The sequence below is a fragment of the Spironucleus salmonicida genome, chromosome 6 (assembly GCF_000497125.1).
Source record: "Spironucleus salmonicida strain ATCC 50377 chromosome 6, whole genome shotgun sequence".
In the NCBI taxonomy this organism is placed as follows: domain Eukaryota; phylum Fornicata; order Diplomonadida; family Hexamitidae; genus Spironucleus; species Spironucleus salmonicida.
In genome coordinates this window covers 636,117-663,659 of record NC_090601.1, presented here as the reverse complement: position 1 = coordinate 663,659, position 27,543 = coordinate 636,117, and the positions used below count along the sequence as shown (strand labels likewise).

Here is a 27,543-nt window from a genome sequence, read left to right as displayed (position 1 = left end):
CAATGAAATCTGTAGCTCCAATATACTATGGTCAGATTGGTAAGAGTAATAGCAAGGATTTATTAAAAGATGTCCTTAGTGATCTCGACGACTTGGACTTAGACGACACGAAGAACAGCAAGGAACTAGTATTCAGGCTACCAGCAGACTGACTATTATCATTCTTGGCTGCAGAAATACGGCAATAGCCGGACTCTCTAGTACCGCTCCAGATACTCGTGGCGCACCATGCTGAAGCAGCACTATCACAAATATACTATATAATATGAAAATAGCAATACCATCTCGGCAGCTGTATTTCCACCTTGCTCTCATAGTCGCCGGCTGAACTAGCTTGGAGCTGCTGCGGTGCCTGGGCGAACCCCTGCAAGAGCCTGACGAGCGCAGGGCGTGCGGCACGCTTCCACGCCAATTACTGGACGGATATGCTTCCCCTTCCACCCAGCACTACTGCACCCCGAGACGCAATCGCCATTCTTCCCCGCTCCAAATGGACGCCCAGCAGGAGCTCGATATCTACAAGCAGGCGGACCTGGACAAGAACCTCCGGATCCAGCAGCTGGAGACCGCCGTCAGCCAGCTGAAGCTGCGCCCCCAGACGGTCACCGCCGGCGTCCAGACCGACGCTGTGGAAACGGCCGCCCTCGCCGCCCAGACGGACCAGGCCTCGCCGGAGGTGCTCATATCGCGACCGGTGCAGGCCGAGTGCGAGCGGCAGAGCTTCGGCAGCCAGGCGAGCTTTTCCAAGAGCGAGCCGCCCTGCTCACCGCTGATGCAGAAAGTCGAGATCGCGCCCCAGGTGGTGGAGGAGCTGGGCGCGCTGAAGCACGCGCTGATCAGGCAGGAGCTGCGGCTGATGGACATGACGAAGGTGCTCGCCAAGGACGCGAACCGCACGCGGCTGGTGTCCTCGGTGCTGCTGGACAAGGTGTTCGAGATACAGGACCTCAAGCTGGCGATCCTCTACACCCTCACCAAGAACCTGGACCAGCAGATGGACTACACGCCGGTGTACAAGTTCTCGCGCGAGAAGATGAGCTTCAACTTCCTGCGCAACCTCACGCGCGGCCGCAGCGTGCTGGGCAGGATCGCGATCATCGAGGAGGCGGACTACCTGGAGCGGGACTTCGGCGGGATGGCGAAGAGCCGCGACGGGCGGCTGGGCTTCAGCTCCCTGGGGTGAGCCGGGTGGCCTGCGCGCTGGACATGGCACTTCATCTCGGCCGAGCCTCTGTGCTGGTGCGGGTACCATTCTATCGTGCCGCCAGCTGGCTCGCCACGGAGCTGGATGCGCGAGTGAGGTGACTGTTTTCTAGCCAGACCGGCCTGCCAGTGCCCTAGGTGGAAATAGATTTTGAGTTTTTCAAATCGGCGTGGATCGTCCGGCCAAGGTAATATACCATTTCCACTTTACGGAATTAAATACAACGATTGCTTAGTCTGCGTCAGGCACTTTCGTGGCCGCCACACCGTGCCGTGCGTTTAGCTGTCCGGGTAGCATCCCATGCCACGCAATACGCACTTCGTCCTCCAGTTTCTCTGCGCCCTCGCCCTCGTCCACCCTAGCCGAAGTTTCTGCCCACTCCACAATGCCCCCCGCGCTCTTCGGAAGCGCCCTCGAAAACACGTCGGCCGCCAGTGACTTCGCGCGCGCGTCCGACTCCGAGGAGGACGACGAAGAGCTGAGTTTTGGCGATGCGTGAGAGGGCGGCCACTTGCACTGGCCGGGCTGGCAGCATGACACCTGGCTATCTTTAGTAATAGGGCGCGACCGTACTCCCCTAGCTTCCTCCCCACCCCCATGGCTCGAAGAGGACGCCGCGTGCAGTCCTTCAGCAGGCTACTGTAAACCAGCCCGAGGCAATACCGTATATCGGCATCAAGGCGGGACAGCTGCGAAGCTCCCTTGCCCAGGAACTGTCCAGCACGAGAGAGCCAAACCTGCGATCTAGGATTTTGCTATCTGTCTTTAGAAGACCATGGTTGGTGCGGGATGATAGTCTGGAGATGCTGCGGGAGAGTACTGAAGTTGGGGATATTCTAACTGCAGCCCAGTTCCAGAAGCATATTCATTCTTTTGCAACGCCCAGAAGTACTTTTCGCTGTCCAGTCGCTGGCTCCCATCCCTAGCATGGCCCGACTGCGCATTGCCCAGTTCCAACTGCTACCAGTGAGGTCTCTGACCGCGAAAGGCTGCCTTATGGGATGACCTCATAGCATAAGTCGTCAGCAGCGCTTTACTAGGGCGAAGCAACAAAATAGCACAGCCCATAACGGGCATGCTGAGCTAGGCGAGCGTCCATGGGCCTGCCGGGATGCAGTGTTTGACTGCGCGCCTAGCTGCCCCTTGCAAGGTCGAGGCGGTGAGATAATAGTACCTTACTGCGCGTATGCAACCGCTCTTGTTTGACCCATTAGTCAGCTGCCCGTTCACTTAAACCCCTGGTCAAGGACCTCCAGGTGCCAGCACCCATTGCTATCTCTCAGAAGTGCAGCGGTGCGTAGACGGGCTGAAAGGTTTACAGCGGGAATCTCCGAAAACTGCTTTGGCATTATTGGGGTGCTAGCGGGAATTGGGAAAGTTGTTAGCCGTATACCCTTACTATGGGATTACAGCATAATACTGGAATATCTGTGATCCGGAACAAAGCAATAGTCTTGTGCAGCCGCACTCGTATTCTTAGGTGGGTATTTTCAAACTACTCACGTGCATGATGGCCAACGTAAGAGTTCGCCATAGTAAATTTCTAGCAACAGTACATGTAGTAAAACAGTGCATATATGTTTAATACGAGGTTGCAATACGGTATTAATTAAAATTTAAACTAATCTCGCTATAAAATATGCATCACATTGGCTCGCTAATTTGCTACTATGTCGTATACTTAAGTGCAGGTTCGATACAGTTTAAATATTAAAAAGTATATATATTGAAAGATACTAGTAATAATTGAAAAAATTAAAAATTAGAAATGGGCCTCGGATGGTCTCATATAGTCTAGGTCGCACAGTAACCAACCCACCCTGCACCTAATGTCACGGATAAGCTGTAACTGCTCAATAAGAATCAAACATTCGGATGCTCTATTCTATAGGAAGACTCATAGCTAGAGCAGATGAGCCTCCTGAGTTTCATTTCTATGGCGGAAGATAGTGAGCTATGCTGATGCAAATGCTGCTAGTAAGCGTTTTGAACACGTGGAAATGCTTATGCGCGCGCCGTTGCCAGTGACTCTGCTCCTCACTCAGCCGCCGCAGCGGGGGAACTCGAACCCGAGCGGCCGCACGCTGCGCTCGAACCAGTCGACGTGCTTCAGCACCGTCCGGCCCCTGCTGTCGTACCGCATCCGGCGCACCATCTCTACCAGCCCCTGTGCGTGGAAGGCCCAGTCCAGCAGCGGCTGAAACCCCGCTTCTCCGTCCCGGAACGGCACAATCCTGTTCGCCCTGACCGTGAAGTGGGGCTGGTAGCGGCACAGCATCTCGACCGTCCTAGCCACCACCGCGCCCATCATCGCAGGGGTGTGGTGCATTTTGTACCGCTGTGATGCCAGGACCTGATGCATTTTCCTAATTTGTGGAATGAAGTCGGCGGGTTGCTATGGAAGTGGCTGGCTGCAAATATCCTGGATCGCTTCTTCGTATGCGCACGGCTGTTACTGAGTTCGGTTCATTGCGAAATAGGCAAGCTGCTACTGTGATAGTGGTCTCACTTGATACGGCATTTTGAAGCGGAAAGAATATCACTCAATAGTTTTTCTTGAAGTACTCCTTCATTCCAGCGATAGTGGGGGTGATAGTCTCGTTGTTCTCGGGAGTCCAGCCGCAAGGGATATCACAGCCGGTCTTGTCGGCATGCTGGAAGGCCTTGACCACTCTGACACATTCTTCGACGGATCTGCCAACTGGGAGGTCGTTCACAGTAACTGAGCGGATGATGCCTTTATCGGAAATGATAAAGTTGCCTCTGAGAGGGACCCCAGCCCCTGGGATGAGAACACCGTATGCCTCTGCCATGGTGCAGGACTTGTCCGCGAAGAGGTCGCACTTGCAGACACCGATTCCACCCTCGTTACGGTCCTGGAGGCACCAGGCGTAGTGGGAGAAGTGGGAATCGCAGGAACCTACGATGATCTCGCAATTGTGCTTTCTGAGCGATTCTGCAGCTTCAGTGAACTTGATGATCTCTGAAGGGCAGACAAAGGTGAAGTCCATAGGATAGAACATAACAACTAAGTATTTACCCTTGTAGTCAGAGAGCTGGCGGGTAGCGAAGGTCATGTCAGGAGTGAGAACCTGTACCTTGAAGTCGGGTGCGGGCGATCCTGGTTGTGGGATTGGCATTGAGGAAGGGAGATTTGGTAATATGTATACTATATAATATGATATGATATTATGAATATGTATACTTTTCATAATTATGGAATAGATAGTTGATTTTAAAAAGTTGATATACAACTGAATATATACAGTAAAAAATTTTGTTATTATCACAACTCTGAATTAATCTAAGTTAAGAGATGACTAATAATAGGGAGATAAGACTAGTCTTTTACTTATAAATCATATCAGGTTATCCATATATAGGTTTTTGATGATTCTTCCTATCCGCATAACTCTAAAAGCATTATAATATGTATATATTTTAATAACAGCTCAATCATAGAATATTAAACTTTATCCAACAATGCTAAGCACTAGGGTTTGATATTATCAAGATAAACATAACTCTAAATTATGTTTAAAACATCAAATGATGTTGTTTCATCACTTTAATGAAATTATATTTGAATTAATTCTGTATTTTTTAAGACATAAATTATCTTATAGAAACACACTAGCCAACACAACATGTTAAATTTATATATTATTACTTTGTGGTTAGTTTATTATGTTTAACACTAAACTAAGAACTTTTTCGTTATTTATTATTAAAGATATTTTTACTGTATCATAAATTGATGATTAATAAACTGTGATATATTTTCTCTCTATTTGCAAATAATTTGAATGAATCTTTCATAAAATGTATACTTCCTGTTTCTAATTAAGATAAACGGAACGAATAAAAACTCTTATTAAATAAAAATTAAAAATGTGTTCCGGATTATTATTAAAACTTTAAATTTTATATAAGTTAATTTTCCTAAGTATATTAACAAGTTATATACTCTAAAATGTTACTTCTCATCGCAAATATCTTTCTTGATAAATTCAGTTATTCTATAAGTTCATTCATTATGAGAAAAAACTCTAAATTATAGGGAAGCTATGTGTATTCTGTCATCTAAAACACCCAATTTGATATTATCAATAATTAAGTAAAATATTGAAATTATATCTTAATTAACTATGATAGAACATATTGTCAACATTTTTCTAAATCAGTGCCAATAACTTATCCAATCTATTCACTTGCTAAATATGTAATACCATCAATGTACAACTCCTTTTGAGATTAGAAACTTGCGTATAATCCTTATTTAATTAGTGAGAAAAGAATTAGTTCCTACAATTAAATTCTTTTAATACCTTTATTCTAATCATTTTTTAAATTACGGAATTATTTTTTATATGTACTTCGTTCACTAGCTAATATGATAAAACTTAGAATCTCTTCACATTCCCAGAGGTAATATAATCAAAAATCCATTAGATACTATATAAACTATCATATTATCATTAAACTATAGTACTGCAGGTTTGAAAGAATTGCTTGAAGCTGATACATTCATTGATACACTTCCAATAACAATTTTGGTAATATCATTAATTAAACTCAACCTTAACTATAATAATTGTACTTTTAAAATATTTTAATTTAAAAAACTTAAAATTCGTTTATTTATCAATAAATAAAATCTTTTATCCTGCATTTATTAAATCCAATATAGCAGTTAATGTAGTTTATATACTCAATTCAAGCTAAACATCATTTTTAAATATATTATAACTGGTATTAGCCTCTATAAGAATGCGTTATACAGGGACTTACTTATTTTTATTAAAATAAAAATATTTGATACCACATTATATTCTTATAGGTTTATAAAATTATAAACTTGGTCAAGATAATTTGAAGAATTTTGGGTGTATGTGCATATTAAATTAAACTACTTAATAAAAATATTTATGAATAAAACATACTTTTGTAAAGTAAATTACAACTATTCAGATTCTGATATTAGTATACTCATAAAGATTTTAATAATAATTCAAATGTAAACTCGTTGTATGTAGAGTTTACATTAGTATTCCTCGTTATTTTAATTAATTATATAAACTATCTTCAATTCATATCTAAAATAGAGTTCATATATACTATTTAGAACAATATCCATATAAAAATAATGTATTAACGATTAATATATAAACTTTATAGATCACATAACATCATCTATTTCAGGTTTTTTCATTATTCTTTATTTTCTACTTGCCTTTTTACATTTTATATCAATATATAACTAAATCGAAGCACAAATAATAGCTACATTCACCTATATGGAAATAATTGTTATAAAATTAACATAATCGATCTCCATTTATGATGAATATCTTAAAACCATCATATCAAAAGGGACAGTTTAACCATTTCTAAAGAATTTTACTGTAATAGACTTTGGTAATTCTTTGATCATTTAGTTTCTAATTTGAAAACAAGGTTAGTCTATACATGGAAGATTAACATATTAGATTATTGGAGATAGCATAATATCAGGAGTTTAAAACGACACTTTCTCTTATCCAACCACATCCATTGTTATAGAAATTGTTACTATCTCTTGTCCTGTAAATGTTGAATATTCAGTTGGTCTATATTAATCCATAATTAATTGCAGGTACCTACCCATAAATCTAATTTAACCTGTATGGAAAATTGATAATCTAAAAGATTCAACAGTATTGTTAGAAAAAATATGAATTTAAGAGTTTTTTATTCCGATTATATTTATTTAAATATTGTCAAATGAGCCTAAATCTTCGTAACATGAATCAGAGCAGTGAAACACCATTTAATCCAAAAATTGGTCAATATTATTATAGGAAACGATCATTTAACCATGAGTATGATTTTTAATCAATTCTAACTAGATAACAAAATTTGTTAGCTATAATGCGCGAATTTAATCTATTACGCTATATATAGGCGCAAAAAATATCAAAACGGTATCGCCATCAGTGATTGCGGTGAAATTAGTTCCAAATTATCCAAATTTCGACCCAACGATCTAGTCTACAACATCCTTAACTACATATTCGACATCTTTTATTTCAATCTGCAGATGAGCCTACGTAATTGGACTCAGACCATCCTTGATCTCATGAAAATTGATTTTATCTTCGAATTCTACCTAGATCTCCCCAGTGATGTCCGAAAACCCAGCTAGAAATACCGACCCGTTCGTGCTGTCTCTGTGCTTCCTTAAATGCAGCTATGGCACCTGGACTTCGGTAACTGTCCCCTTGCTCAAAAAGTTGCAGACACCAGTAGGCCGCATAACCAGTACAACGTGTTCTGTTAAGTTGAGCAAAACGTTGTCGAAACAGTTATTTGGGACTGAAGTGTCTTATTAGATACTACCGATTTGTACTTTGGTGAAGTGCGTCATTGAATTCAAAGTTAAAATCGCAATGGTCACGGGTTCGAGTCTCTCCGTTGACGAAAACTCGAAAATATTAGTTTCGCCGAACTGGAACGTTTTCGTGCGGCTGAAAACAGGCTTGTATTCAGCCGTTGCAGTCTTCAGAATCAGATCGAACTGCACGCCTTTTTCGATGACGCTGCACGCGAGATTGGAGGCTTGGGGCTTCAGGTTCACGATAATTGTGCGAGCGGATGGGTTCACGATGAGTTGCGTTGGCAGGAAACAGTCTTCAAGCTGGATTAGCGGCAGGTATGCAGCCAGAAGCATGCTGAACATTTATGTCTAATCAGTTTATTACGATAATTGGGTGATTGATGGAAAAAGAGTTATAAAATTTGTTTTTCTTTAAGATAAATATAGGTAATATTATATAATAATATATTTCGAACAAAAATGAACTGTAGAATTTTGTGGGTAGGTTTATGGTATGTGATGAATAGTTGTAGTAAGTTCGCTGTAAGCGTTATGGATTAAGGTTAGAATTGTATTTTACATGTATTAGAATTTCAGATAAATGGGATGTTTAGCTTTGCTTCGATATTATGTAAATGACATTATTTGATCTAGAATTTCCATTTGTAGTCATAATTAGGTATTTCTTTGTTATTGCTGTAAATTTAGTATTTTAACTTATTAGTATGATAGGTTTTTGGTCTCTAATTGATTTGTTTACTATAGAATATTTAAATAACTCTATTAGCATTATGTTTTTTTGTTAAAATTATTTAGTATTACAATAATATTCATTTCATATTAATAATTTTATCAAAATTTATTACTTACTCATAAGTTTAATTGCAATTTACAAAAAGTTTTGTTATTATTAATTATTCGTTTATTAAGTTTTTTTGATATATTAGGGGCCGATTGGTTTCTTGTATAGCAATAATGATATTTATTGTATAAAAAGAATTTGTAGCAAACCTATTGGTTTTTATTGTTTCTTAATATTATGGACACAGAATATTGTTTGATTTGTTAAAGAGACACTAAATATCAATCTTGCATTGATGCGTGTTAATAATTATCATTTTTAAATTTTATTCAATATTAATTTATTATGTTGCAGAAATCAGTAAATAAAAATTAGATTGAAATAGTTTAAAATTATAACAATTATAATAACTAATAATTTTTAAGATAACTAAGAGTAATTTTATAAATATTAAATGATATGTTTGTTAGTATTGTGTTTCATAGTGTCTATCACATATTTAATCAAATTTACACTTTTTTAAATTCGCATAGTTTTGTAAGATTTTATTTAATAATTTCTTAGTTTTATACAATTATAAATGTAAATATACGCATAAAAATCATTTTCAGCAACTAGATTTATTTATCTACTTATATAATAAACTTATTTTGAATCTATAGTTATTTTTATCAAAATAAATGGAATTTATTCAAAATCAAAATGTTAAGACTTATGTATATAAAAATGATTGCAATTAAAATTTAATATCTTAGAATAATTTTTGTGATCTAAATATTTAAATAATTATAATGAAATCCATTAAAATTATTTTCCTCTTATAAAATTTGAAATTAAAATAATAAAATATTATCAGTTAGTATGGTCACAGGTCATGAACGTTGGGATATTTAATAATATATTAAATTAAAGACTATAAAATTACTTATTATCTTATCGCTTTTAGTTTGGCTTTAACAAGTTATTTACTTATAAAAAGCTTTTGTTACTATATACCTAGAAAACCTACGAGTATTATCACTTAGTTTACAATTACATAATTCTATTTTTAATTTTTTAAGAATATTTTTGTATCACATAAAATTATAATTATTCAGTAATAAATAGTGTATTTAAGAAAACAATATTGTTTATTAACCACATGAATTATCTTAAATTTATGATTTCTACGATTTATTTGACTAAGGAATTCAAATTATATTTTGTTGTAATATAAAATAGTTGTTATAAATTAAAAAATTCAAAGCTATTATAATAATATGATAATTATAATTAATTAATATTTTACTACTATTATTAATAAATATTATCATCATTAATGTAGAATTCCTAAATTAAAATTAAAAAACTAAACATCTGTTAATTATGATAAAATAATAGAATAATACGAAGCTGATAAATTTTTATCCGCGATAATTAATCTTCATTGCAGTTATAATACGGTGAAATTATACTCTACTGTACCGATATTTAATACAATAAGAAACAGAAACTCTTGTTAATTAATAATATAGATATACCTAACTCGATAGCGTGTAAAAATAAGTTTTGGTAGAATGAGCAAGGTATGCCTCCTGGCGCATTTCGCTCCGAACACCAAAATATCGTATGACAAAAACAGTTTCAATAAATACTGATAATATAACATTTAGTGAGTAAAGAAATCTTTCCTTTTTTAATATTTGTATATTACAATATTGCGGGAATTATTAGCCATTCCGATCTTTGAACCTGTACCACTAACTCAGTATATTCTCGGTATTGGAGTGGTTGCTAAATTTGGCTTCTAAAGATCCGAATTCACGCTCCCTCAAAATGGCCGATACTTGTACAACTGAAGTAGCTTGCCCTGCCGGATTTGTATGCCCCACCGAGGCGACTTCTGTTGCTCAGACCTGCCTCAAGTGCACCGTTGCGGATTGCATTACCTGCGCACCCACCACGCTTGGAACCTGCACAGCCTGCAAGCCCAGCTTCATTCTTGCGGCTAATGCCTGCACTGCATGTTCAGCAGGTTGTAAAACCTGTACTGCGGCTGATACGTGTACAGTTTGCAACGACGGCTTTATGCTTAGCGCCAACACGTGCACTGCCTGTCCTGAAAACTGCAAGACGTGTACTGCAGCTGATACGTGTACGGAATGCAATGCCGACTTTTTCTTAAAGAACGCGAAATGTGATAAGAATGAGTGCGATGAAAAGACTCCATGCACTGGGGCTAAGTTTTGCGACATTCTCCCAACCGGCAACAAATGCTAAAACTGCGATACCAAGTGTTTGACCTGCACCAGCTTGGCGAAATGCACTACGTGCGTAGTTGGTAACGAGATGTCAACCGACTAGATCTGTATGGCTGCGTGCGCCGGATTGAAAGTAAACTAGGCGTGTGTAAATGATGCTGCAGTTGAATGTGGAAATACTGCTCAGACGACCGCGTGTAGCTGTGGAGCCACTAGTAAGAACTGCCGTACCTGCACTGCCCCACCCGTTCCTACCCCAGACGCCAACAAATGTACAGACAAACTGTGCACCTGTATAGCTGGAACCCCTGATGCATGCACCGGCTGTGTCGATACCGCCAATTACGACTTTGCAGCGACTAAATGTACAGCAAAAGACCCAACCACGTGCGGTGCCTGCCTCCCGGGATATGTGCTTGATGCAGCAAAGTGCGAGACGTGCGAAAAGGGCTCCGAAAAGGTTGGCGAGTTCTGCTTCCAAACAGTTACAGCCAACAAGCTCTCTGGTGGTGCAATCACCGGCATCGTAATCGCAGTCTTGGTGGTCGTCGGCGCCGTTGGTGGTGGCCTTGCCTACTACTTCATCAAGAAGAGCAAAAAGTGATACTTAACTATGTATTTATTGGATTTATTTATTTTTACGAGAAATTAGTATTTCAATGTATAGATTTTTATAAATTATAAAGCTTTAACGCTAAAAGCAATAAATATTAAGATGTGTTGTCAACACGCAATAATGTAGATTGGTTCGTTTATACTCAATTTATGATAACATTATTGCCAACTGCATAAAGATATCAAATCTAATTGAATATCATTATTATTTGTTATTAATTAAGTTTTAGGCTAGTATTTTATAAATATTACATTTATAACGGTAAATAAAAATTAGAGTAATAATTTCTATACATAAATGTGATGATTATCCTCAAATTTAAATGCAAATACTACTATTATTGTGTGATATTACTACCTCATTAAGTAAAAAATTAATAATCTAATTTACTGAATTGCTATTTACAACTTGATTGAATTATAAATATAACAACATAATAATTATTATTATAAAATATTTAGCACTTTAACTTATCTTTGTAGCGCCAACACAAATTTGCCAGATAACTGCGATATCAATTTTTACTAATTACAATTCAAACCCATTGCTGTACAAACTAGAAAAATACTGCAAATCCAATCATATATATGACTAAAACACAATCTATATCTGAAAAAGCTTTCCCTACCATCTAAATGCCCTACACAAACAAGTAGCGAACGCTAGCACGTAACTAAGCAATAAATACCACCAACATTAGCTAAAACACGAGCCTTTTACGCTGCAATCGGCCAAATACGAGAAATAATTATCTGCTACAAACAGCCTTTAAATCATTATTATACACCATACGCCACATTTGCAGCGCCTGGAAACCTCGCAATCGGCGCAGTTCGCGCTTGCAGCAACAATTGCATTTGCATCAACTTTCGAACTGGCCGCTGCCCATTCGTTATATCACATACCGAAAATCATAACGGCGGCATTACCGCACATAGCGCTTCCACGGGAACGTCATTTGCCGAATTGCGTCGAATTTATGCCTCCTGCTGAGCGAATTGGAGCGTAGTGATATAATGGCCTACGGGAGCTTTCTGATGCCTTGAGACGAAGCGGGTCGAGCGAGTCGGAACGCGCCGGAATCGCTCGCTTTCGAGTGGCTGGAAATCGCGGAATTCGATCGGAGGAAAATGCCGGGCGCGTCTGAATCAGCAAATACGCGCAGTTGGGACCGCTCGAATTAGTATTTTGCAGAAACTAAAGATCGAAATTATTCTACTATTTAGTATATAATAATATATATATATAAAGCAGAATGAACGAGTTGCTAAATTAAGAATTGCTGGGCACACTCCGGCTGGCAGTGTAAGAGTGTGCAGAACTGTAGTTCAGAGCTGACCAGCAGGCTGCGTAGATAGCGCTTTTGAAATAATAATGGGCTTTGCGCGGGGCATAAGGACGTGAGCAGTTGGAAGAAAACGTAGGCAACGCGACTGGTGCAGAATATAGCTCAAGTAGGAACCAAATCATAAGCAAAATTGCGTGCCCAGCACCGTTTACGTATGTTGATTTAGCTATGAGATACTACATAAACAAAAACTGGATGAGCATTTTCGAATGGGGAGATCCGTCAGTTATCATTTATGCAAAAGTGGACTGATGCTGCTGAATGAATAATAAATGAAGTTAAGCTAAATTCATAATTTTATTTTTTAAACATGGTGATTGGAAGAATTTTGGTTAAATTTAAAGATTTGCTATGGAAATTATATATTTTTAACGTTTATTGAGATAAAGAACTTTAATTAGTGTATTGTAATGATTGAATGTTCAGAAATATGAGATTATAGACTATTCTATCAATAACAAAATTCTGTAAAATATAATATAAACTAATAAATATAGGAGTTAAATATTAAGTCTTGGAGCTGTGCAATTAGATTTGATAGTCAAGTGATAATAACCTTAAAATATTGTAAGATTATGTAGATATTTATCAATGAACTATAATATTACACTATCTTTATTATATTTTGAATTAATGATATCTTATACAATTTTTTATGATTAACAATCTGATAATCATAAATTGGTTAGCAATATTATATAACCATCATATTTAAATTTAATATCCTAAAAACTAATGTAACTTTATCAGTGAATTTTACTTAGAAATGATAAAAATATAATATATATTTTCAGATACTCGCTGTATTGAAAAATTATATACCGTAATCAATATGATAGAGTAAACTTATTTGTTTGTTTTTAATTATTTTGATTATTTTTATATGATATTGAAAAACATTATTGAGGTTTACAATATTTGCATTTCTTTATCTTTGATATTTAATAAAATGAGAAGAAAATAAAACTATACAAACCATAATTAATAAATTATCATAATATATAAAATATTAAATTATTAATCTCTTCATATTAAAATAAATCATATTACTATAATAAAATAATTATAAACTAAATGATTTTATTATCATTTTAATAAAATTTATAATGAACAAGTATCATTAATGGAGTAATATTGAGGTTAAAGAAATGATGTACGAAGTAAAAAGAGCTACTTGTAGTAATGGAAGAATAAGCTGGAAATAAGTAGCATAGCGCGTTAAATATGGGAATGAACGTTAACTTAAAAGATAATACAATAATATTAAATCGAAATTGAATAAGATTGGATAAAACAAGCCATATTGGAAAAATAATGATGATACGATAATAGATTAAATTATTCGAGTTATAAGTATGATCTGATGTTTCCTCTTATTGACTTATTTTTTATATTTAATACAATATCACATTAATTAAAACTAAAACATTTTTTAATACTATCATATTTGCTTTTATATCAATTGATTCTTATCAATAGTGTTTTCTACAAGAAAGAAATAAAGCTTTGGTATATTGTGATTCTTGATATAAATTAGTGTAAATAGAAATAAAATACTGATAAATTTGACTCTGATATTACATAACAATAAAACAAGAACTTATAAATGATAATAATAACTAGTAAATCTTAGATCAATTATTACCATGCTAACTTAACAAAAAGTTATTTTAATATTATTTATTTTTGTATAATCTATCTTTTTGATAATAAAACCAATTTTTTCATAGATAAATAAATTTGGATTATTCTTACAAATAAACTTACTGTATCTTTCAAACCATATTTACTCATTATTATACTATTTGAAATCAACTCATTACACAATTATTAAATGTATACTTGAAAATGAGTAGATACAAAATAAGGTTTATATGTTTTCTCTGCACAAAGGATTCATAATCCTATAAACTTTAGAGTTAAGTTTTAGCATTATATAGCCTTTAAAAAATTGAAAATTTTGCATTCCTAAACTCTATTATTAAATCACAACAACTTTATCATCACAATTTGATATATATTACATTTTGATGAGTTATTATATTTAACTTTTTATTATCGTCTTAACTATCAATTTCATTTCAATTTCTATATGTATTTCAACGTTTTAATTTCCAATTATAATAATTCTTCAATTAATAATTATTTAGATCCTTAACTAACTAATTAATTCAGTTTGATACTTTTTTTTGTAACTAATGATATATAAATTATTTTCTTTAATTGAATATTATTTAGATAAATTGATACAACCTAGTATGGAATAATTTTTTTTATTATTTGGTGTCAGATAAATTATAACATATAAATTAGTTTGAATGTAATTAAGGTCCTGAAATGTAATTTATGTACTTTAATATCATATAGTGTACAATAAATTTGACTAATTATTATTAAATACTTCTTACTTGTTAAAATATATTTAATGAATGAAAATTAACAGTTAGGCAAGATACTAATTACAAAAAAAAATCAAATACAATAACTTAGATATGTTTGATAAAGTAAATCTACAATAATCTAGATGTTTGAACATAACTGATGTAATATGTTCATAATAATATTAGATAGTTATGGTAAAATTAATAGAATGAGATTAATTTAAAGAATAATAGAAATTGTCTACTTATAGTATAAATTTATTAATGACCATTTAGTGATAGTTGACAGTTTATTTAGTTATTAAAATGCCTTTAGTTGATATTATTAAAATTTAGTTATGTAATATTCCAAAATGAGCATAAATTTCATGTTAAATTTAATACAGATGCCTTTATATTCCTATAATTTGAAATATAATAGTGTGATTTAGAATTTGTCAATAAAAAATCTATTTTTTATTACAATTGTATCTAAAATATTGTTACATAATATTGATATTAAATATTTTACATAAATTATCCTGATTTTAGAAGTAATTTAACCTATTTTATTTATAATTGATATGTTATTTACTTTTAACTTAAAGGACATCTATGACTGTCTAGTGTGAATGACATAAGGTATGCGTAAAAGTTAAGATTATTTTACACATTAATTAAAGTTTAATGAGTATAAGGTATGGTAATATTATATCGTTGAGTGTAGATTAGCCCTTACCTAGGAAATGAAATATGTATTCAGATCGAAGATAACAAGAATAAATTGTATACAATAGATATTGAAAGTAGAATAAGTTTAATATTATTTGAATTATATAATAATTAATTATTTCAGAGTTAATTAATTGCAGATAATTAACTATGCCCTAATAATAATTAGATATTAATAAATAACCACCCAATAATTACTATATTCAAAATATTATCGATTAGTCATCAGCACACTTTAATATTACTTATAAATTAGATCGAACGCATTTTAAAACTAAATTATTATTATACATTATTATAATAAATTAAAGTTACTTATTATTTCCGTTTGGGAATGAGGATCTAGCTGATAAAATAGTCGTTATCCATATACGGATGATGAATCAAGTATGTATCAATAATCTCAATTTTCACTTATTGGAACATGTTCCTCACCCAAAAATTATCATTTTAGTACTTCGTCCTATAATAATATTCGACGACTTTTTCATCAGTACCCGCTCAGAAAAAACCCTAAATGGACTCTGCCATGGTATGATTACACAGTTGAAGTCTAAAGAAAGACCAAATTTACTCAACACCCTAGAAGTTTTGGCGGAGCTGCTGGGCAAAGCAACCGTGACTTCGCTGCGACAACGACAAACTGAACTGATCACTTCAGCACTTCATGGCCCTATCCTTCTCGGCGGCGGTTGCAAAACATGCAGCTCAGCGACCATTGGTGCGAAATGTACTTGATCCCTGGTGACGAGTAGAGCTGGTCTACCTCGACGATTTCTGTGATTGATCGGGAACCTGGTTGAGTTTTTCTCAACAATTACGATCTCGCAATTTATGACTTTTTGGTTGGAAAGCAACGACTGTATTTTGGTTTTTATAAAGGAGATAGATTGCCTATTGTGGAAGTCGAGCATGGACACAATTGGGTACTTGACAGCAAGGCGTGTCAGCCTTTTCATATATAGATTTGTGGATTTTAGTATAAAAATGGACTTGTAGTTTTGAGAAATATCTAATTTATATATAAAAATAGTATTTTATTTTTTTGTTTTCAGAAATTAAAGTTATAGTGAATTAAATTTTTTTAAAGTTAACTTGTAGAATGATTATTGGAAGACAAAATTTGGCTTGAATTATTGATTGTGTGGACGGTTATAAGATTTAGTTTATTAATTTTTAGATAGAGTGATGCGTCATTGTAATCACGTGAAAAAATTATAGTTAGATTGATTTGAGTCTAAAACTTATATTGCTAATAGTTTATTTAGAATGCTTGATAATATTATTATCAAATGCAATGATCAGTAAATTTACAAATAAATAGTAATCATTATTACTTAACTTCATAAAATTGAAATTTGAAATATAAGTATACATAATATCAAAAAATATATTAATTTTGGATTAAAATATAAACATTATTTCAATCATCCTTTTATATTAATAATAGCACCCTTTAATACTTAATTATAAAATTTAACTGTTATAGTTATTACTCACTCATAATAGCTAAACTAGCCCTTACAACGTTTCATCATCATTAAAATTACAATTATTTTCCTAGTAAGAATACAATTGTAGTATTCTGTAATAATGTCTGCCTTTTTTTTAGTTAGTTTAACTAGAAAAGACTAGCTCGAAGTTTCTATTAAAGAGGTATACCCAAAAGTTAAATTTCAATTAATACTTCATTGTCATAAAAGTTTTCTATATGTTTGTCATTAAATTCAAATATGTTAGGATTCTATTATGAGAGAGTATTAGAGAGTTCACATGCCGCTCTAGCATATAATGCTCTCTTTTTCCAAAATATTGCTTTTACTGATGCAGGTGAATTATCAGGCGGAGGAGTTATGTATTTAGATGGGGCTTGCTTAGGTGCAAAATATTTCCTTCTGCGCATTTATTCTCGATATAATTATAATTCATAAAATATGATTCTGTAGAATAAATTAAACTAAGAAACTTTATGTTGTGTATAAGAAACCATTGAATTTTAATATAAACTACTTTTTTGTATATCATTATAAATATTCTAACTATTAAATAAAAATATTTTATAAAAGACTGTCGTATTATTACATAGTTTTAGAAGGTATCATATCAGCGTCAAAACTTATCTAGACTTATGATAATTAATTTACCGACTAAGATCATGTAATTTTATTTCAAACATATGTTATTAGGGAACCGCTCTATTTATTTAAGGATAAAATATTTGCTGGAGTAAATAAAATTAGTAATTCAGCTCAAATAGTCACATCAAATTCGTCGTCTATAGTATATGGGGATGCCATCAGTTCGCTGGGGAGACACCCCGCATGGTGGTCTTAGCTATGTTTCTTTCGCTCCAAATTTAAAATTACAGAAAATCCGAGTCTATCCATTTTGGAGACTCAGTATAATTGCAACAACATACTGAGTTTTATTAAGTTGAATTTACGGTAAATGATTGTGCGTATTAGCACGTAGTATTTATTATAATATTGGTTAAGGCGGGCAACAGTTTCTTTATTCTAGTGGCAGTAAAGATATTACCTAATATTAAAATATTAAATGTAAAGTTTTATTTGATAGATATAATGCCAATTCTTTATTATAACTAAAATTTATTGCGCACATTGTTCACAATTTATAGTAGAAACTATACTGTTTAAACATTATAAGGCCGAAAGTCTTTACATATCTGTTCCAAGGGCACTATCGGAAAATAAATGATTGCTATAGAATATCTAAGCATCTTCCTGCTGATATTCGAAATGCATAAAGTAGCATGAGGTCTAAACCTGCACAAGGCGGCTGAGCACAATATCCCGATAGTATCAAATCTCATAAAGTGTGCTGCATGCGTGCTAAGTAACAAAGTCGGCGAAGGGTTTGACTCTTAATAATGATAGCTCTCTTAAACTCGAGTTGCTGCAGAATATTGAGAGTAACGATTGTCCAGACGGTTTGAATCTTTCTACCGACCTGTGCCGCCCCTGTTAACTTATTGTCGATTCCAGCGGAAGCGGTGATACCGGAACCCAGGCAAACGCCTATGTTGTTCGTTCAGCGAATCTGCATTTACCCTAAGGCTTTAATGCGTATCAAGCTGCACGCCCATATTTTCATCAGCTTAGCCTCAAGATACTGCGCTCGGCTGGGCCCGATGCACTATCTGCACAAGCAATTTCTCGCAGCGAGCGCCCCAATCGGAGTCTCGCATTCCGCGACCACGTTCAGCCTATATATAGTATACTATCTTATGTTGCCCTTCCCAAAAATGTCGCTGGCCGTCACCTTCATCCCAGTCGATTTCACTATTTTCACATCCCCTCGGCTCCAGCATTACAAGCAAAACTTGCGCGCCATCCGCGCCAAGTACGTCGTCAAGGGGCAGGTGCTGCAGCAGAAGATCCGCCCCCGCGAGCCGCTCACGCAGGAGGAGCTCCAGTCGCTGCGCCTCAACGAGCGCATGATCGAGAAGTACCCGACCACCGACCTCTTCCTGAACCAGCTGCAGCAGGACTGCGAGACCCAGATCGTCTTCCTGTGCATCGGCGAGGACTCGCGCATGGTGCTGAGCTCGACCAGCTTCCCGCACATTCTCATAAGCGGCCCGCTGCTGTCCAGCGTGGTGGGGAAGCAGCTGCAGAACGTGGACTTTCAGCAGATCCTGGCGATTCTGCAGCCCCAGAAGCAGACGTTCTGGCCCGTGAAGTTCAGCAAGACTTCCTTCCAGGAGAGCCAAATCGACAACGACGACGGCGTGGTCCTCGAGAACGTGAACTTCACCCAGGTCCAGGGGGTGAAGACCGTGAACAGCCTAGAGGTGCTGAGCCAGATCGTCGACGTGCTCCTGGCCCAGTTCCCGGCCAAGTTCCAGCAGTTCGTGTACCATTTCACTGCGATTTTGGTTTTCCACTCCAAATTCGAGGAGATCCAGAACTACGCGATTTGCGTGAACTTCCACACGGTGTGCCCGCAGGAAATCGCGCAGCATTTCGGCATCCCGCACATGGACATCCTGGACGTGAGAAACTCGACCCTGAACACGATTTTCATCAAGCTGAACCAGCGCGCGAACTCTGGGGATATCCTGCAGAAGGTCGCCGAGAAGTCGCACATCAAGCCGTACCTGACCAAGAGCTACCCGGCGAACGCGTGCGACTTGCTGATTCCCGTGGCGAGCCTTGACAGCGAGGTGCCCCGGAGGTTCTGCAGCCAAAACCGCAAGTTGGTGCAGAACGAAGCGGTTTACCACATCACGAACAATATATACCAGATAGAAGAAAATAAAATTACCGTAAAGGAGAAAGTTCAGTACTACTACGTGCAGCTGGTCAACAGCAACCAGCTCGCAAAACTCGTGAGCCTGAAGGGCTTCCTGCTCATTAACTCCGACGCGATTCCCAACAAGGGCGTGAGGGTCCAGCTGCAGGACTCGCTGCCCTCGCCGAGCATAACGGTGCCATCGCAGGTCGTGTACAAGATCGCGGCGCTCCTGGAGCAGATCCAGCCCGTCAAGGTGTTCGTGGACGCCCAGATCCGCGAGCTCACGCAGCTGCTGAAGGACACGCAGACCTCGCACCTGCTCTGCTGGGCCCTGCACAACCCCTTCGTGCAGGGCGTGGGCCCCATCCGGCTGTTCAACAACTACTGCATCCTGCTCTGCAACAACCAGGAGCAGGCGCAGGCCATGATCGGCAGCTGGAGCGGGAAGTGGGTCAAAAACCGCCAGATCTCGGCCGAGCTCTGCAACGACGCCGAGGGCAACGAGGTTGCGGGCCAGTACTGCAAGCTTCAGGCCCAGCACTACCAGCCGTGCTTCTGCCTGAACTTCAAGGGTAAGTTCCCCGAGAGCGAGTTCCAGGGGGTGCGGACGGCCAAGGCGCAGGGCGAGATGACGCAAATCCAGTTCAAGGCCGAGGCGGACGCAGACGCGGGCTACTGCATGCTGAAGCGGCGGGGCGTGCAGGACCTGATCAGGATTAACTTCGAGTGAGGGGAAAGTTGGGGTTTGTGTATAGGCAGCTTGGGGATAGCGGGCAAGTCGGGGTTAGTTTCTTGGTGCTGTCTGCTGCGGAACGCGGTGCGAAATATTACAATGTTCATCCTGGTGCTATAGTGGGCTGACCTTACTCCCCACAAGCCTGGTGATGCCGAGGATGGCTGCAGCGTTCACGGTGCCAAGATCCAGCCGTCATGCTGCTGGCACTGCTGCCTACTTCCCCGGGCCCTACGGAACCTAGTCAGAAGAAATACCGGCAGACCAGGGCTACCTAGCCCTGCAGGCTGCACTCAGTGCGGCTAGCAACATAAGTGCATGATGCTGCTGCCCGCATAATCGTTGCCTTACAGCTATCTAGCGACAGGCCGCGGCTCTGTGCTAACTTGGTGGCCTTTCCTGGTCTACGGCCGTTGATACGAGCAGCGGGCAACATGGCCCAGGCTGGGAAAATGCTGGCAAGATATCTTCGCACTATCTAGATGAGCATGCATCTGCTGCGGTGCCAAGCTTGAGGTATCAAGATCATGTATTTTGTCTCCTGCAAGACAGTGCAGCCGTTGTCACTCGCAACATGGTTATGAGAAACAGATCGAGACTGGCGGTACATGGCCACTGACCACACCCGTACCTGGGATATGTCAATTCGAACATCCCGCATGAGATGCGATTGGCTTGCATATCTTTCGCCAGAAAGTGGATACAGCACCTCCATATTCCATATAGCGGCGACGGTCCTCGACGATTGAACAATATAATTTAATGCTTTTTCTAGTATTGTGGTCAGAGCAGCCTACATTCAGCTTGCCAGGGTAGATTCTACCAACTGGGATTTTACCGTAGCAGGATAGATCCGAGACTCAGCAAACTGCCTTGAACACGCCGCGCAGAGTGGTAAGTTGTGCAAACACGGCTCTCGTGGACCCTCAGCGTTTGCTGATGCCGAGCTATGGGGTATTCTGGCGTATTGCGTTCGCTAGACTGTAGTATGGTGAAGGGGCGCCGCTGCCGTGATTGGGGATCCCAACCATACAATGTTTGAGATGCCACTAAGCCAACCGCCCATCGAACCGATATCCCCAGGTCAGGGGCAAGGCTCTCAGTGACGTCAGGGCTGAGAGCTGGGAAGCAAATCGTGCCTTGTAACGTGCATTAGTACCTGACGGCATAGCCGTAGCTGCGTGGGCCTTTGGGCAACGAGGGCTGGCCATCCTCCAGGGCGAGGACTCTGGGCCCACCGTGGCTTTTGGGTAGCCAATGGGGCTCGACGCCGACTCCGTGAAACCCGAATGCTTTCGTCGGGAGTCTAATTTAGGAATGCGGGTTAAATGTATATTAGGCATATAAGGAAACAACAATATCCCAATTTCCATAAGGGGGTATAATATGGTAATAGCTAACTACGGTTTCGCAGAATAATGTAATGTGGCGCGAATAGTATTATGCGAACTATATATTTTGAACAAACTCTAGTTTTTCCCTAACCGCCAGTATAAGCTGCTACACTGGGAATATCCCCGAGTCCGCACTTTGGCCACATACCAAAAATGGCCGAAAAGTGCGACAACGCTGCTACAGTTTGCCCCGCTATGCAGGCGTGCCCCGCCGACGCCTCCACCGATGCCCCAGGAGACTGCGTCGCATGCACCGCTGCCGCAGAGCATTGTGTTGGATGCACTATCGCTTCAATAGATGTCTGCAGCGCATGCGCTCCTACATTTTTCTTGGATACCGATACTTCTTGCAAGGCCTGCTCCGCCAACTGCACCACCTGCACCGCCGCCGACAAGTGCACCGCCTGCGCCGAAGGGTTCGAGGTCTAGGGCGACGCCTGCGCTGCCAAGGGCGGCGTCGTCAACGAGTGCGACGCCGATAAGCCATGCGCCGCCGCCAAGTTCTGCGATATCAAGTCCACCGGCAACGTCTGCACCGACTGCGACGCCACCTGCGGCAACTGCAGCAGCCTCACCAAGTGCACGACCTGCAAGGACACCCACGAGATGAACCTCGACCAGACCTGCACCACCAAGTGCGCCGCCATCAAGGTAAACGAGGTCTGCACCGGTGCCGCCGGAGTCGCGTGCGGTGCGGCCGAGCAGAAAACCGCCTGCAGCTGCGGCGCTGGTGCCAAGAACTGCCTCGCCTGCCCCGTGGTTCCCGTCCCCGAGCCAGGCACCTGCAACGACCCCCTGTGCACCTGTGCCGATGCCGATAAAGCTGCATGCACCGGGTGCATTGACGCCGACAACTACACGTTCGACGCCGACAAGTGCGTAGCCAACGCCCCCACCACCTGCGGCACCTGCCTGCCAGGCTACGTCCTCAAGGAGGCCAAGTGCGAGGAGTGCGCCGCCGGCTTCGACAAGGTCGGCGAGTTCTGCTTCCACCCCGCCGAGGCCCCCTCAGCCAACAAGCTCTCTGGGGGCGCTATCGCCGGCATCGTGATCGCAGTCCTGGTGGTCGTCGGCGCCGTTGGCGGTGGCATCGCCTACTACTTCATCAAGAAGAGCAAGAAGTGATGAAAGTTTATTCACGCAGGTGCGATCACGCGGGAGAGCCGGCTCCTAGCGGCCGCATGACCTGGTCTGGCTGAAGGTGCGTCTCGCCGTGCAGGACTGCCGGCCCTGGCACCGCGCCGGCAGCGTCCACTTGGCCGCGTAGAGGGCTAGCCCACATTTTTCGCTCGGCCCAGCTCGGGTATATAAGCGATGGAGTGGTGAGACAGCCTTCGCTTCGAAATGAGTTCTCTGGCCTTTAGGTGGCCCGACCGCAGCCCGTAGCGCCCCTGCCGCAGTCTGCGTGAAAGCAGCTGCTCTGCCAGGTAAATCGCAGCAGGGACGGGGCGGTGCAGCAACGAGGGATCCCTCGGCGGACTGTGGCGGAGGCCTCCTTCCAGCGCCCACTCCGGCATGGTAGCTCTCCTGCATGCGTGGCTCGATTAGAGTGGACGCGGGCAGGGACGAGCAACGGCGCATCCGTATCTGCCTAGCACGAGGGCAGGGCCAGAGTCATCCTTCGCCCCGGTTGCCCCGCACCCCTAGATCACCACATCCCGTGTTGCTGCCACACCGCGTGGGCAATATCTAGAGGGCAGGACGCGCGGCGCACCGTTGGCGATGCAGGCTTCGCTCGGAGGCCCATTCCATTCTATTTTATTCCATTCCCTTCCCTTCCCTTCTCGCCTCAGCCCGCTGGGAAGCTCCCCTCCGAAAGCACAGGGACGGGTGGTCACCGGAGCTGCACATGCATGGTGCTAGTGGCGTGACGAGGTAGTTTCCGGTTGGCGGCACTGGCAGGGAGCTTGCTGCCGAGTGGGCGGCCCGTTGCTGGCAGTTAGTATAGGCAGGCTTGCAAAATAAATAAAATGTATTAAAAGAATTATTTTTTTTAATTATTTTAAGATCTAGCAAAAAAATGATATGTTTAATAAAACAGTTTATATTTATTACATAAAATAATCATAATCTTGATTATATAAATTAAGATGATAATAAAATGTAATATTGACTACTAATATATAAATAAATATTAAAATTTTCCGGGTTAGCAATTTTCTTTAATTAAATAAAAAATTACCCTTTACACTCATATAAGATTATATGAGTTTATTTTTGCAGATAAATTTTATTGAAGTAGGAAACAAATTTTAAAAGTTTATAACAAAATTATATTTATAAAAATTACACTATCATTAATTTAGATAAAACATCTAAAATTCATAAGACTATAAATTTATTCAAATTTAGTTTGTATAAACATTATCATTAAATGTTATGTCTTTTTAAACTATATTTTATATTAATCATATTATTTGATTTATTTTTCTTGTGTTCGAACATTTATTTTTATATTATATTCATATTTCATATTATTAAAATCAGATATATGTTTAAATAAATAACTTAAAAAATTTAAAAAAATATTTACTACTTGATGCAATTATGTACTTACTAATGGGCTTTATATTTATTATCATAATTTAATAAATTACTATAATATATTTTATACTATTAAGACAACTGTTATTTATACAAAATTCATTGTAAACCTCACAGTGTAATATCATATTCATCATCTGAAATAATTTCATCAACAATTAACTTTTTCTTATCTTAATATAGATGAATAGATTGAAAGTAAGGACAATCATAAGTGTTTAACTAAGATATTACCATTTTACCTATTGAGATCATTTCTAAAAAATGACTAGCAATGTATATTATATAAATGTTATATATAATATCAATAATTTTAGTTTTTGTATTAAACATAGGCATCATTTATCATATTATCTGATAGTTTATTCAAATACAATGAAAAGTAAACCATATAATTATACAATTAAAATATTCGCACTATATGATTTTATAAATAATAATTAGAAACAAAAAATTAATATTATATATATAAAATATAGATTACCGGTAATTCTGAATTTTGTATAAATTTTCCGGAACATCTCTTATAAAATTAGATATAATGAGATGTATATGTAAGTAATTTTATAGTTTATAATTTAATTTTGCTTCTCATATAGAAACTATGAAATTATTAAATAATAATAGAAAGGCTGATCTACTTATTATAAGTCCAAGATGGTCTAAAACTTAATATAACTATGCCTAATTTAATAAATGTTATACTTAAATAATTAAAATAATAAATTCTGAATTAATTACTAATAATTTTCATTTCTTTACAAATTTCAGACACCTAATAATATATTAAACTTACTCTTCATCATTTACACCATTAATACCTACATCTCTTAAATAATCAATTACTGCTTTTCCTAATCTTTCTTAAGAGCCTTATAATACTTCTTTCAAGTAAGTCGCAAATTCATCTTTACCTTTTAAAATCCCAAAAAGAATTAATATATCTTCATCTTAATAAGATTCTTACTTCTTTTTATGGTGTTTCTATCGTCTTCTCAGTGGTTGAACCGTTGTAATATCATTTGATTTCTATACTAACTTTCTTTAGAAAGAATGCTAATTAAGGATAGGATCTAAAGTAACTAGTTTTAATTTACTATAACTTTAAGAGTTTTCTTATTTTCTCTTCTGAAGAAATTCTGGTAATTTTGATGTTAAGGAAATCTCTGTGAAAAAGGTCATTTTAAACATAGCAGATTATAGTATATAATATTATAATACAAAATTTCACATAATTTATTATTTTTTATATTATAATAATTTATTTAGTTTTCTTAATTTATTACTATAATATAATATTTACGATAATATTTCTTTCCGCATTAATTTATAAAATGCCTTATCAAGATACGAAGAAAACCATTCTCCCGGTACCTAGATCATCAATTCTTAACAATCAACAAACATCTAATTCTATAAACTTTAGAAATAATTTCACAACAACTCAAACGCGCTTTAGCCAACCACCCCAGAATATGCTTAAAACACAAGCCATGTAGAATGCCCCACATACGCAGCGAAATACTCCCAAAATACCAAATTTCGAAGCAAATCCTTTCATTCCGCCCTCGGAAATCAAACAGTTTTCGCACCGTGAGGCCTTCGAGACCGACGAGCGCTCCGGAATGCGGATCGCGCAAAAGCTCGGCAGGGATGATCTGATACATCGGCTTGAGTAGCAAGAAATCAGAGCACAGAGACGCCGCGAGGCAGAAAATCGCGTATTCACGAGCTACGGTGAGGAGGAGAAAAAGATTATTGGCGCCAATCAGGCCAAGTTGGTCAAAATACGACAGGTGAGGGACAGCTATATCCGGGCTTTGGAGGAAGAGGAGAAAGAAAGGGGTTATTTGATGAAGTGATAGGAGGTTAATGATCATTGTAAATATTCAGATAGATGCTTTATTTTGCTGCATGGTTTATTATTTTAATAAATTATTGTAGGATAATGTTGATGAAAGAAGTATTTTTATGATTGAAAATGAGAAGAAATATAAAATAGTTTATCAATTTACGTCTGCTTCTGTAAAATGTAAACTTTCAAATTTTAAAAAGCAACAATTTTAAAATTAAATATAATAAAATATGGATTATAATATCACGGAAATGATATTTTTTCGCATAACTTTTGAAAATAATAGAATATTTTACATAATATGGAAAACATTATATAAATAATATGACACTAAATTTTGGTTGTACTTAACTAAGTTACTTTAACATAATTTAAATAGATTTAATTGTTCTGAATATATAGAAATATAATAAAATTGTAAATTTAACAAGACAATAATTTGAAAAATGTTCATGAGTTTAGCTTGCACAATATTTGACTTAAAGACAACTCATGGTATAGAATTGAATCTTGATAACCGGAGGTGCGAATACAAGCGAGATCAGCTTGCAATTCTGACTGTTTCGTCACTTAATCAAGAAAATGTTGAAATTTAGTTCATCATGTAAGAATTTAATATTATTAAGGTAATATGTGATGATAAACAATGTGATTATATGCTAGAATCCATAACACATGATAAAGCACTACATATAAAACTCTAATATGATGATAATATATTTGAGGAAACTATATATTTTTAGTCCATAAACAAGTGTATTAAAACACTTTTGGTAGTCGGAGGTTGTCTAGCACTTATATTTTTACTGCTGTTTCTTACTTTTGCTATAGTACTCTAATAGAGAAAGAAATTAAAAATGCGAGAAGTTTATTATCATATTATTTGAGTGAAAAAATGAAGTATTTCTTTATTCAATGATAAATAAATAGGTAGGATACATCTGTAATATATATTTATTATAATTTTTTAGTCTAGAAAATTTAATCATTTATAGTTTGTGGTTGTAAAATTATTATACTTTAACTCATAACTATATAGTTATCCACCAATAACCCTTTTTATCACTTTATATAGTCATGTTATGCATGATTTTAAAGATATT

General features: G+C 37.8%; 20 protein-coding genes across 20 annotated transcripts; 10 read left to right on the top strand and 10 right to left on the bottom strand. All coding sequences in view use genetic code 6, as the record gives it.

Moving 5' to 3' along the window:
- Positions 1 to 31: 31 nt before the first annotated feature.
- On the bottom strand, positions 32 to 475 carry SS50377_25984 (uncharacterized protein; the record flags this gene model as incomplete). The annotated part of the gene is made up of 1 exon (XM_067909805.1): positions 32 to 475. The coding sequence occupies one exon, from the start codon at positions 473 to 475 to the stop codon at positions 32 to 34; it is 444 nt and encodes a 147-aa protein (XP_067762561.1).
- Positions 476 to 490: 15 nt separating this feature from the next.
- Positions 491 to 1,183, top strand: SS50377_25983 (uncharacterized protein; the record flags this gene model as incomplete). The annotated part of the gene is made up of 1 exon (XM_067909804.1): positions 491 to 1,183. One exon carries the CDS (start codon positions 491 to 493, stop codon positions 1,181 to 1,183), a length of 693 nt encoding a protein of 230 aa, XP_067762560.1.
- A 554-nt stretch (positions 1,184 to 1,737) lies between these two features.
- SS50377_25982 (uncharacterized protein) lies at positions 1,738 to 2,286 on the top strand (the record flags this gene model as incomplete). The annotated part of the gene is made up of 1 exon (XM_067909803.1): positions 1,738 to 2,286. One exon carries the CDS (start codon positions 1,738 to 1,740, stop codon positions 2,284 to 2,286), a length of 549 nt encoding a protein of 182 aa, XP_067762559.1.
- A 160-nt stretch (positions 2,287 to 2,446) lies between these two features.
- On the bottom strand, positions 2,447 to 2,779 carry SS50377_25981 (uncharacterized protein; the record flags this gene model as incomplete). Its single annotated transcript, XM_067909802.1, has 1 exon — positions 2,447 to 2,779. The coding sequence occupies one exon, from the start codon at positions 2,777 to 2,779 to the stop codon at positions 2,447 to 2,449; it is 333 nt and encodes a 110-aa protein (XP_067762558.1).
- A 466-nt stretch (positions 2,780 to 3,245) lies between these two features.
- On the bottom strand, positions 3,246 to 3,725 carry SS50377_25980 (uncharacterized protein; the record flags this gene model as incomplete). The annotated part of the gene is made up of 1 exon (XM_067909801.1): positions 3,246 to 3,725. One exon carries the CDS (start codon positions 3,723 to 3,725, stop codon positions 3,246 to 3,248), a length of 480 nt encoding a protein of 159 aa, XP_067762557.1.
- A 22-nt stretch (positions 3,726 to 3,747) lies between these two features.
- Positions 3,748 to 4,344, bottom strand: SS50377_25979 (Peroxiredoxin; the record flags this gene model as incomplete). The annotated part of the gene is made up of 1 exon (XM_067909800.1): positions 3,748 to 4,344. One exon carries the CDS (start codon positions 4,342 to 4,344, stop codon positions 3,748 to 3,750), a length of 597 nt encoding a protein of 198 aa, XP_067762556.1.
- Positions 4,345 to 6,383: 2,039 nt separating this feature from the next.
- On the bottom strand, positions 6,384 to 7,922 carry SS50377_25978 (uncharacterized protein; the record flags this gene model as incomplete). The annotated part of the gene is made up of 1 exon (XM_067909799.1): positions 6,384 to 7,922. The coding sequence occupies one exon, from the start codon at positions 7,920 to 7,922 to the stop codon at positions 6,384 to 6,386; it is 1,539 nt and encodes a 512-aa protein (XP_067762555.1).
- Positions 7,923 to 10,176: 2,254 nt separating this feature from the next.
- On the top strand, positions 10,177 to 11,205 carry SS50377_25977 (Cysteine-rich membrane protein 1; the record flags this gene model as incomplete). Its single annotated transcript, XM_067909798.1, has 1 exon — positions 10,177 to 11,205. The coding sequence occupies one exon, from the start codon at positions 10,177 to 10,179 to the stop codon at positions 11,203 to 11,205; it is 1,029 nt and encodes a 342-aa protein (XP_067762554.1).
- A 599-nt stretch (positions 11,206 to 11,804) lies between these two features.
- On the top strand, positions 11,805 to 12,263 carry SS50377_25976 (uncharacterized protein; the record flags this gene model as incomplete). The annotated part of the gene is made up of 1 exon (XM_067909797.1): positions 11,805 to 12,263. The coding sequence occupies one exon, from the start codon at positions 11,805 to 11,807 to the stop codon at positions 12,261 to 12,263; it is 459 nt and encodes a 152-aa protein (XP_067762553.1).
- A 209-nt stretch (positions 12,264 to 12,472) lies between these two features.
- On the top strand, positions 12,473 to 12,817 carry SS50377_25975 (uncharacterized protein; the record flags this gene model as incomplete). Its single annotated transcript, XM_067909796.1, has 1 exon — positions 12,473 to 12,817. One exon carries the CDS (start codon positions 12,473 to 12,475, stop codon positions 12,815 to 12,817), a length of 345 nt encoding a protein of 114 aa, XP_067762552.1.
- An 854-nt stretch (positions 12,818 to 13,671) lies between these two features.
- Positions 13,672 to 13,929, top strand: SS50377_25974 (uncharacterized protein; the record flags this gene model as incomplete). The annotated part of the gene is made up of 1 exon (XM_067909795.1): positions 13,672 to 13,929. The coding sequence occupies one exon, from the start codon at positions 13,672 to 13,674 to the stop codon at positions 13,927 to 13,929; it is 258 nt and encodes an 85-aa protein (XP_067762551.1).
- A 3,265-nt stretch (positions 13,930 to 17,194) lies between these two features.
- SS50377_25973 (uncharacterized protein) lies at positions 17,195 to 17,560 on the bottom strand (the record flags this gene model as incomplete). Its single annotated transcript, XM_067909794.1, has 1 exon — positions 17,195 to 17,560. The coding sequence occupies one exon, from the start codon at positions 17,558 to 17,560 to the stop codon at positions 17,195 to 17,197; it is 366 nt and encodes a 121-aa protein (XP_067762550.1).
- A 1,362-nt stretch (positions 17,561 to 18,922) lies between these two features.
- On the top strand, positions 18,923 to 20,644 carry SS50377_25972 (uncharacterized protein; the record flags this gene model as incomplete). Its single annotated transcript, XM_067909793.1, has 1 exon — positions 18,923 to 20,644. The coding sequence occupies one exon, from the start codon at positions 18,923 to 18,925 to the stop codon at positions 20,642 to 20,644; it is 1,722 nt and encodes a 573-aa protein (XP_067762549.1).
- Positions 20,645 to 20,891: 247 nt separating this feature from the next.
- SS50377_25971 (uncharacterized protein) lies at positions 20,892 to 21,446 on the bottom strand (the record flags this gene model as incomplete). Its single annotated transcript, XM_067909792.1, has 1 exon — positions 20,892 to 21,446. The coding sequence occupies one exon, from the start codon at positions 21,444 to 21,446 to the stop codon at positions 20,892 to 20,894; it is 555 nt and encodes a 184-aa protein (XP_067762548.1).
- A 127-nt stretch (positions 21,447 to 21,573) lies between these two features.
- Positions 21,574 to 21,990, bottom strand: SS50377_25970 (uncharacterized protein; the record flags this gene model as incomplete). Its single annotated transcript, XM_067909791.1, has 1 exon — positions 21,574 to 21,990. One exon carries the CDS (start codon positions 21,988 to 21,990, stop codon positions 21,574 to 21,576), a length of 417 nt encoding a protein of 138 aa, XP_067762547.1.
- Positions 21,991 to 22,194: 204 nt separating this feature from the next.
- SS50377_25969 (Cysteine-rich membrane protein 1) lies at positions 22,195 to 23,166 on the top strand (the record flags this gene model as incomplete). The annotated part of the gene is made up of 1 exon (XM_067909790.1): positions 22,195 to 23,166. One exon carries the CDS (start codon positions 22,195 to 22,197, stop codon positions 23,164 to 23,166), a length of 972 nt encoding a protein of 323 aa, XP_067762546.1.
- Positions 23,167 to 23,177: 11 nt separating this feature from the next.
- On the bottom strand, positions 23,178 to 24,098 carry SS50377_25968 (uncharacterized protein; the record flags this gene model as incomplete). Its single annotated transcript, XM_067909789.1, has 1 exon — positions 23,178 to 24,098. The coding sequence occupies one exon, from the start codon at positions 24,096 to 24,098 to the stop codon at positions 23,178 to 23,180; it is 921 nt and encodes a 306-aa protein (XP_067762545.1).
- Positions 24,099 to 25,335: 1,237 nt separating this feature from the next.
- Positions 25,336 to 25,767, bottom strand: SS50377_25967 (uncharacterized protein; the record flags this gene model as incomplete). Its single annotated transcript, XM_067909788.1, has 1 exon — positions 25,336 to 25,767. The coding sequence occupies one exon, from the start codon at positions 25,765 to 25,767 to the stop codon at positions 25,336 to 25,338; it is 432 nt and encodes a 143-aa protein (XP_067762544.1).
- A 152-nt stretch (positions 25,768 to 25,919) lies between these two features.
- On the top strand, positions 25,920 to 26,447 carry SS50377_25966 (uncharacterized protein; the record flags this gene model as incomplete). Its single annotated transcript, XM_067909787.1, has 1 exon — positions 25,920 to 26,447. The coding sequence occupies one exon, from the start codon at positions 25,920 to 25,922 to the stop codon at positions 26,445 to 26,447; it is 528 nt and encodes a 175-aa protein (XP_067762543.1).
- A 439-nt stretch (positions 26,448 to 26,886) lies between these two features.
- On the top strand, positions 26,887 to 27,327 carry SS50377_25965 (uncharacterized protein; the record flags this gene model as incomplete). Its single annotated transcript, XM_067909786.1, has 1 exon — positions 26,887 to 27,327. One exon carries the CDS (start codon positions 26,887 to 26,889, stop codon positions 27,325 to 27,327), a length of 441 nt encoding a protein of 146 aa, XP_067762542.1.
- Between the last annotated feature and the right edge of the window lie 216 nt (positions 27,328 to 27,543).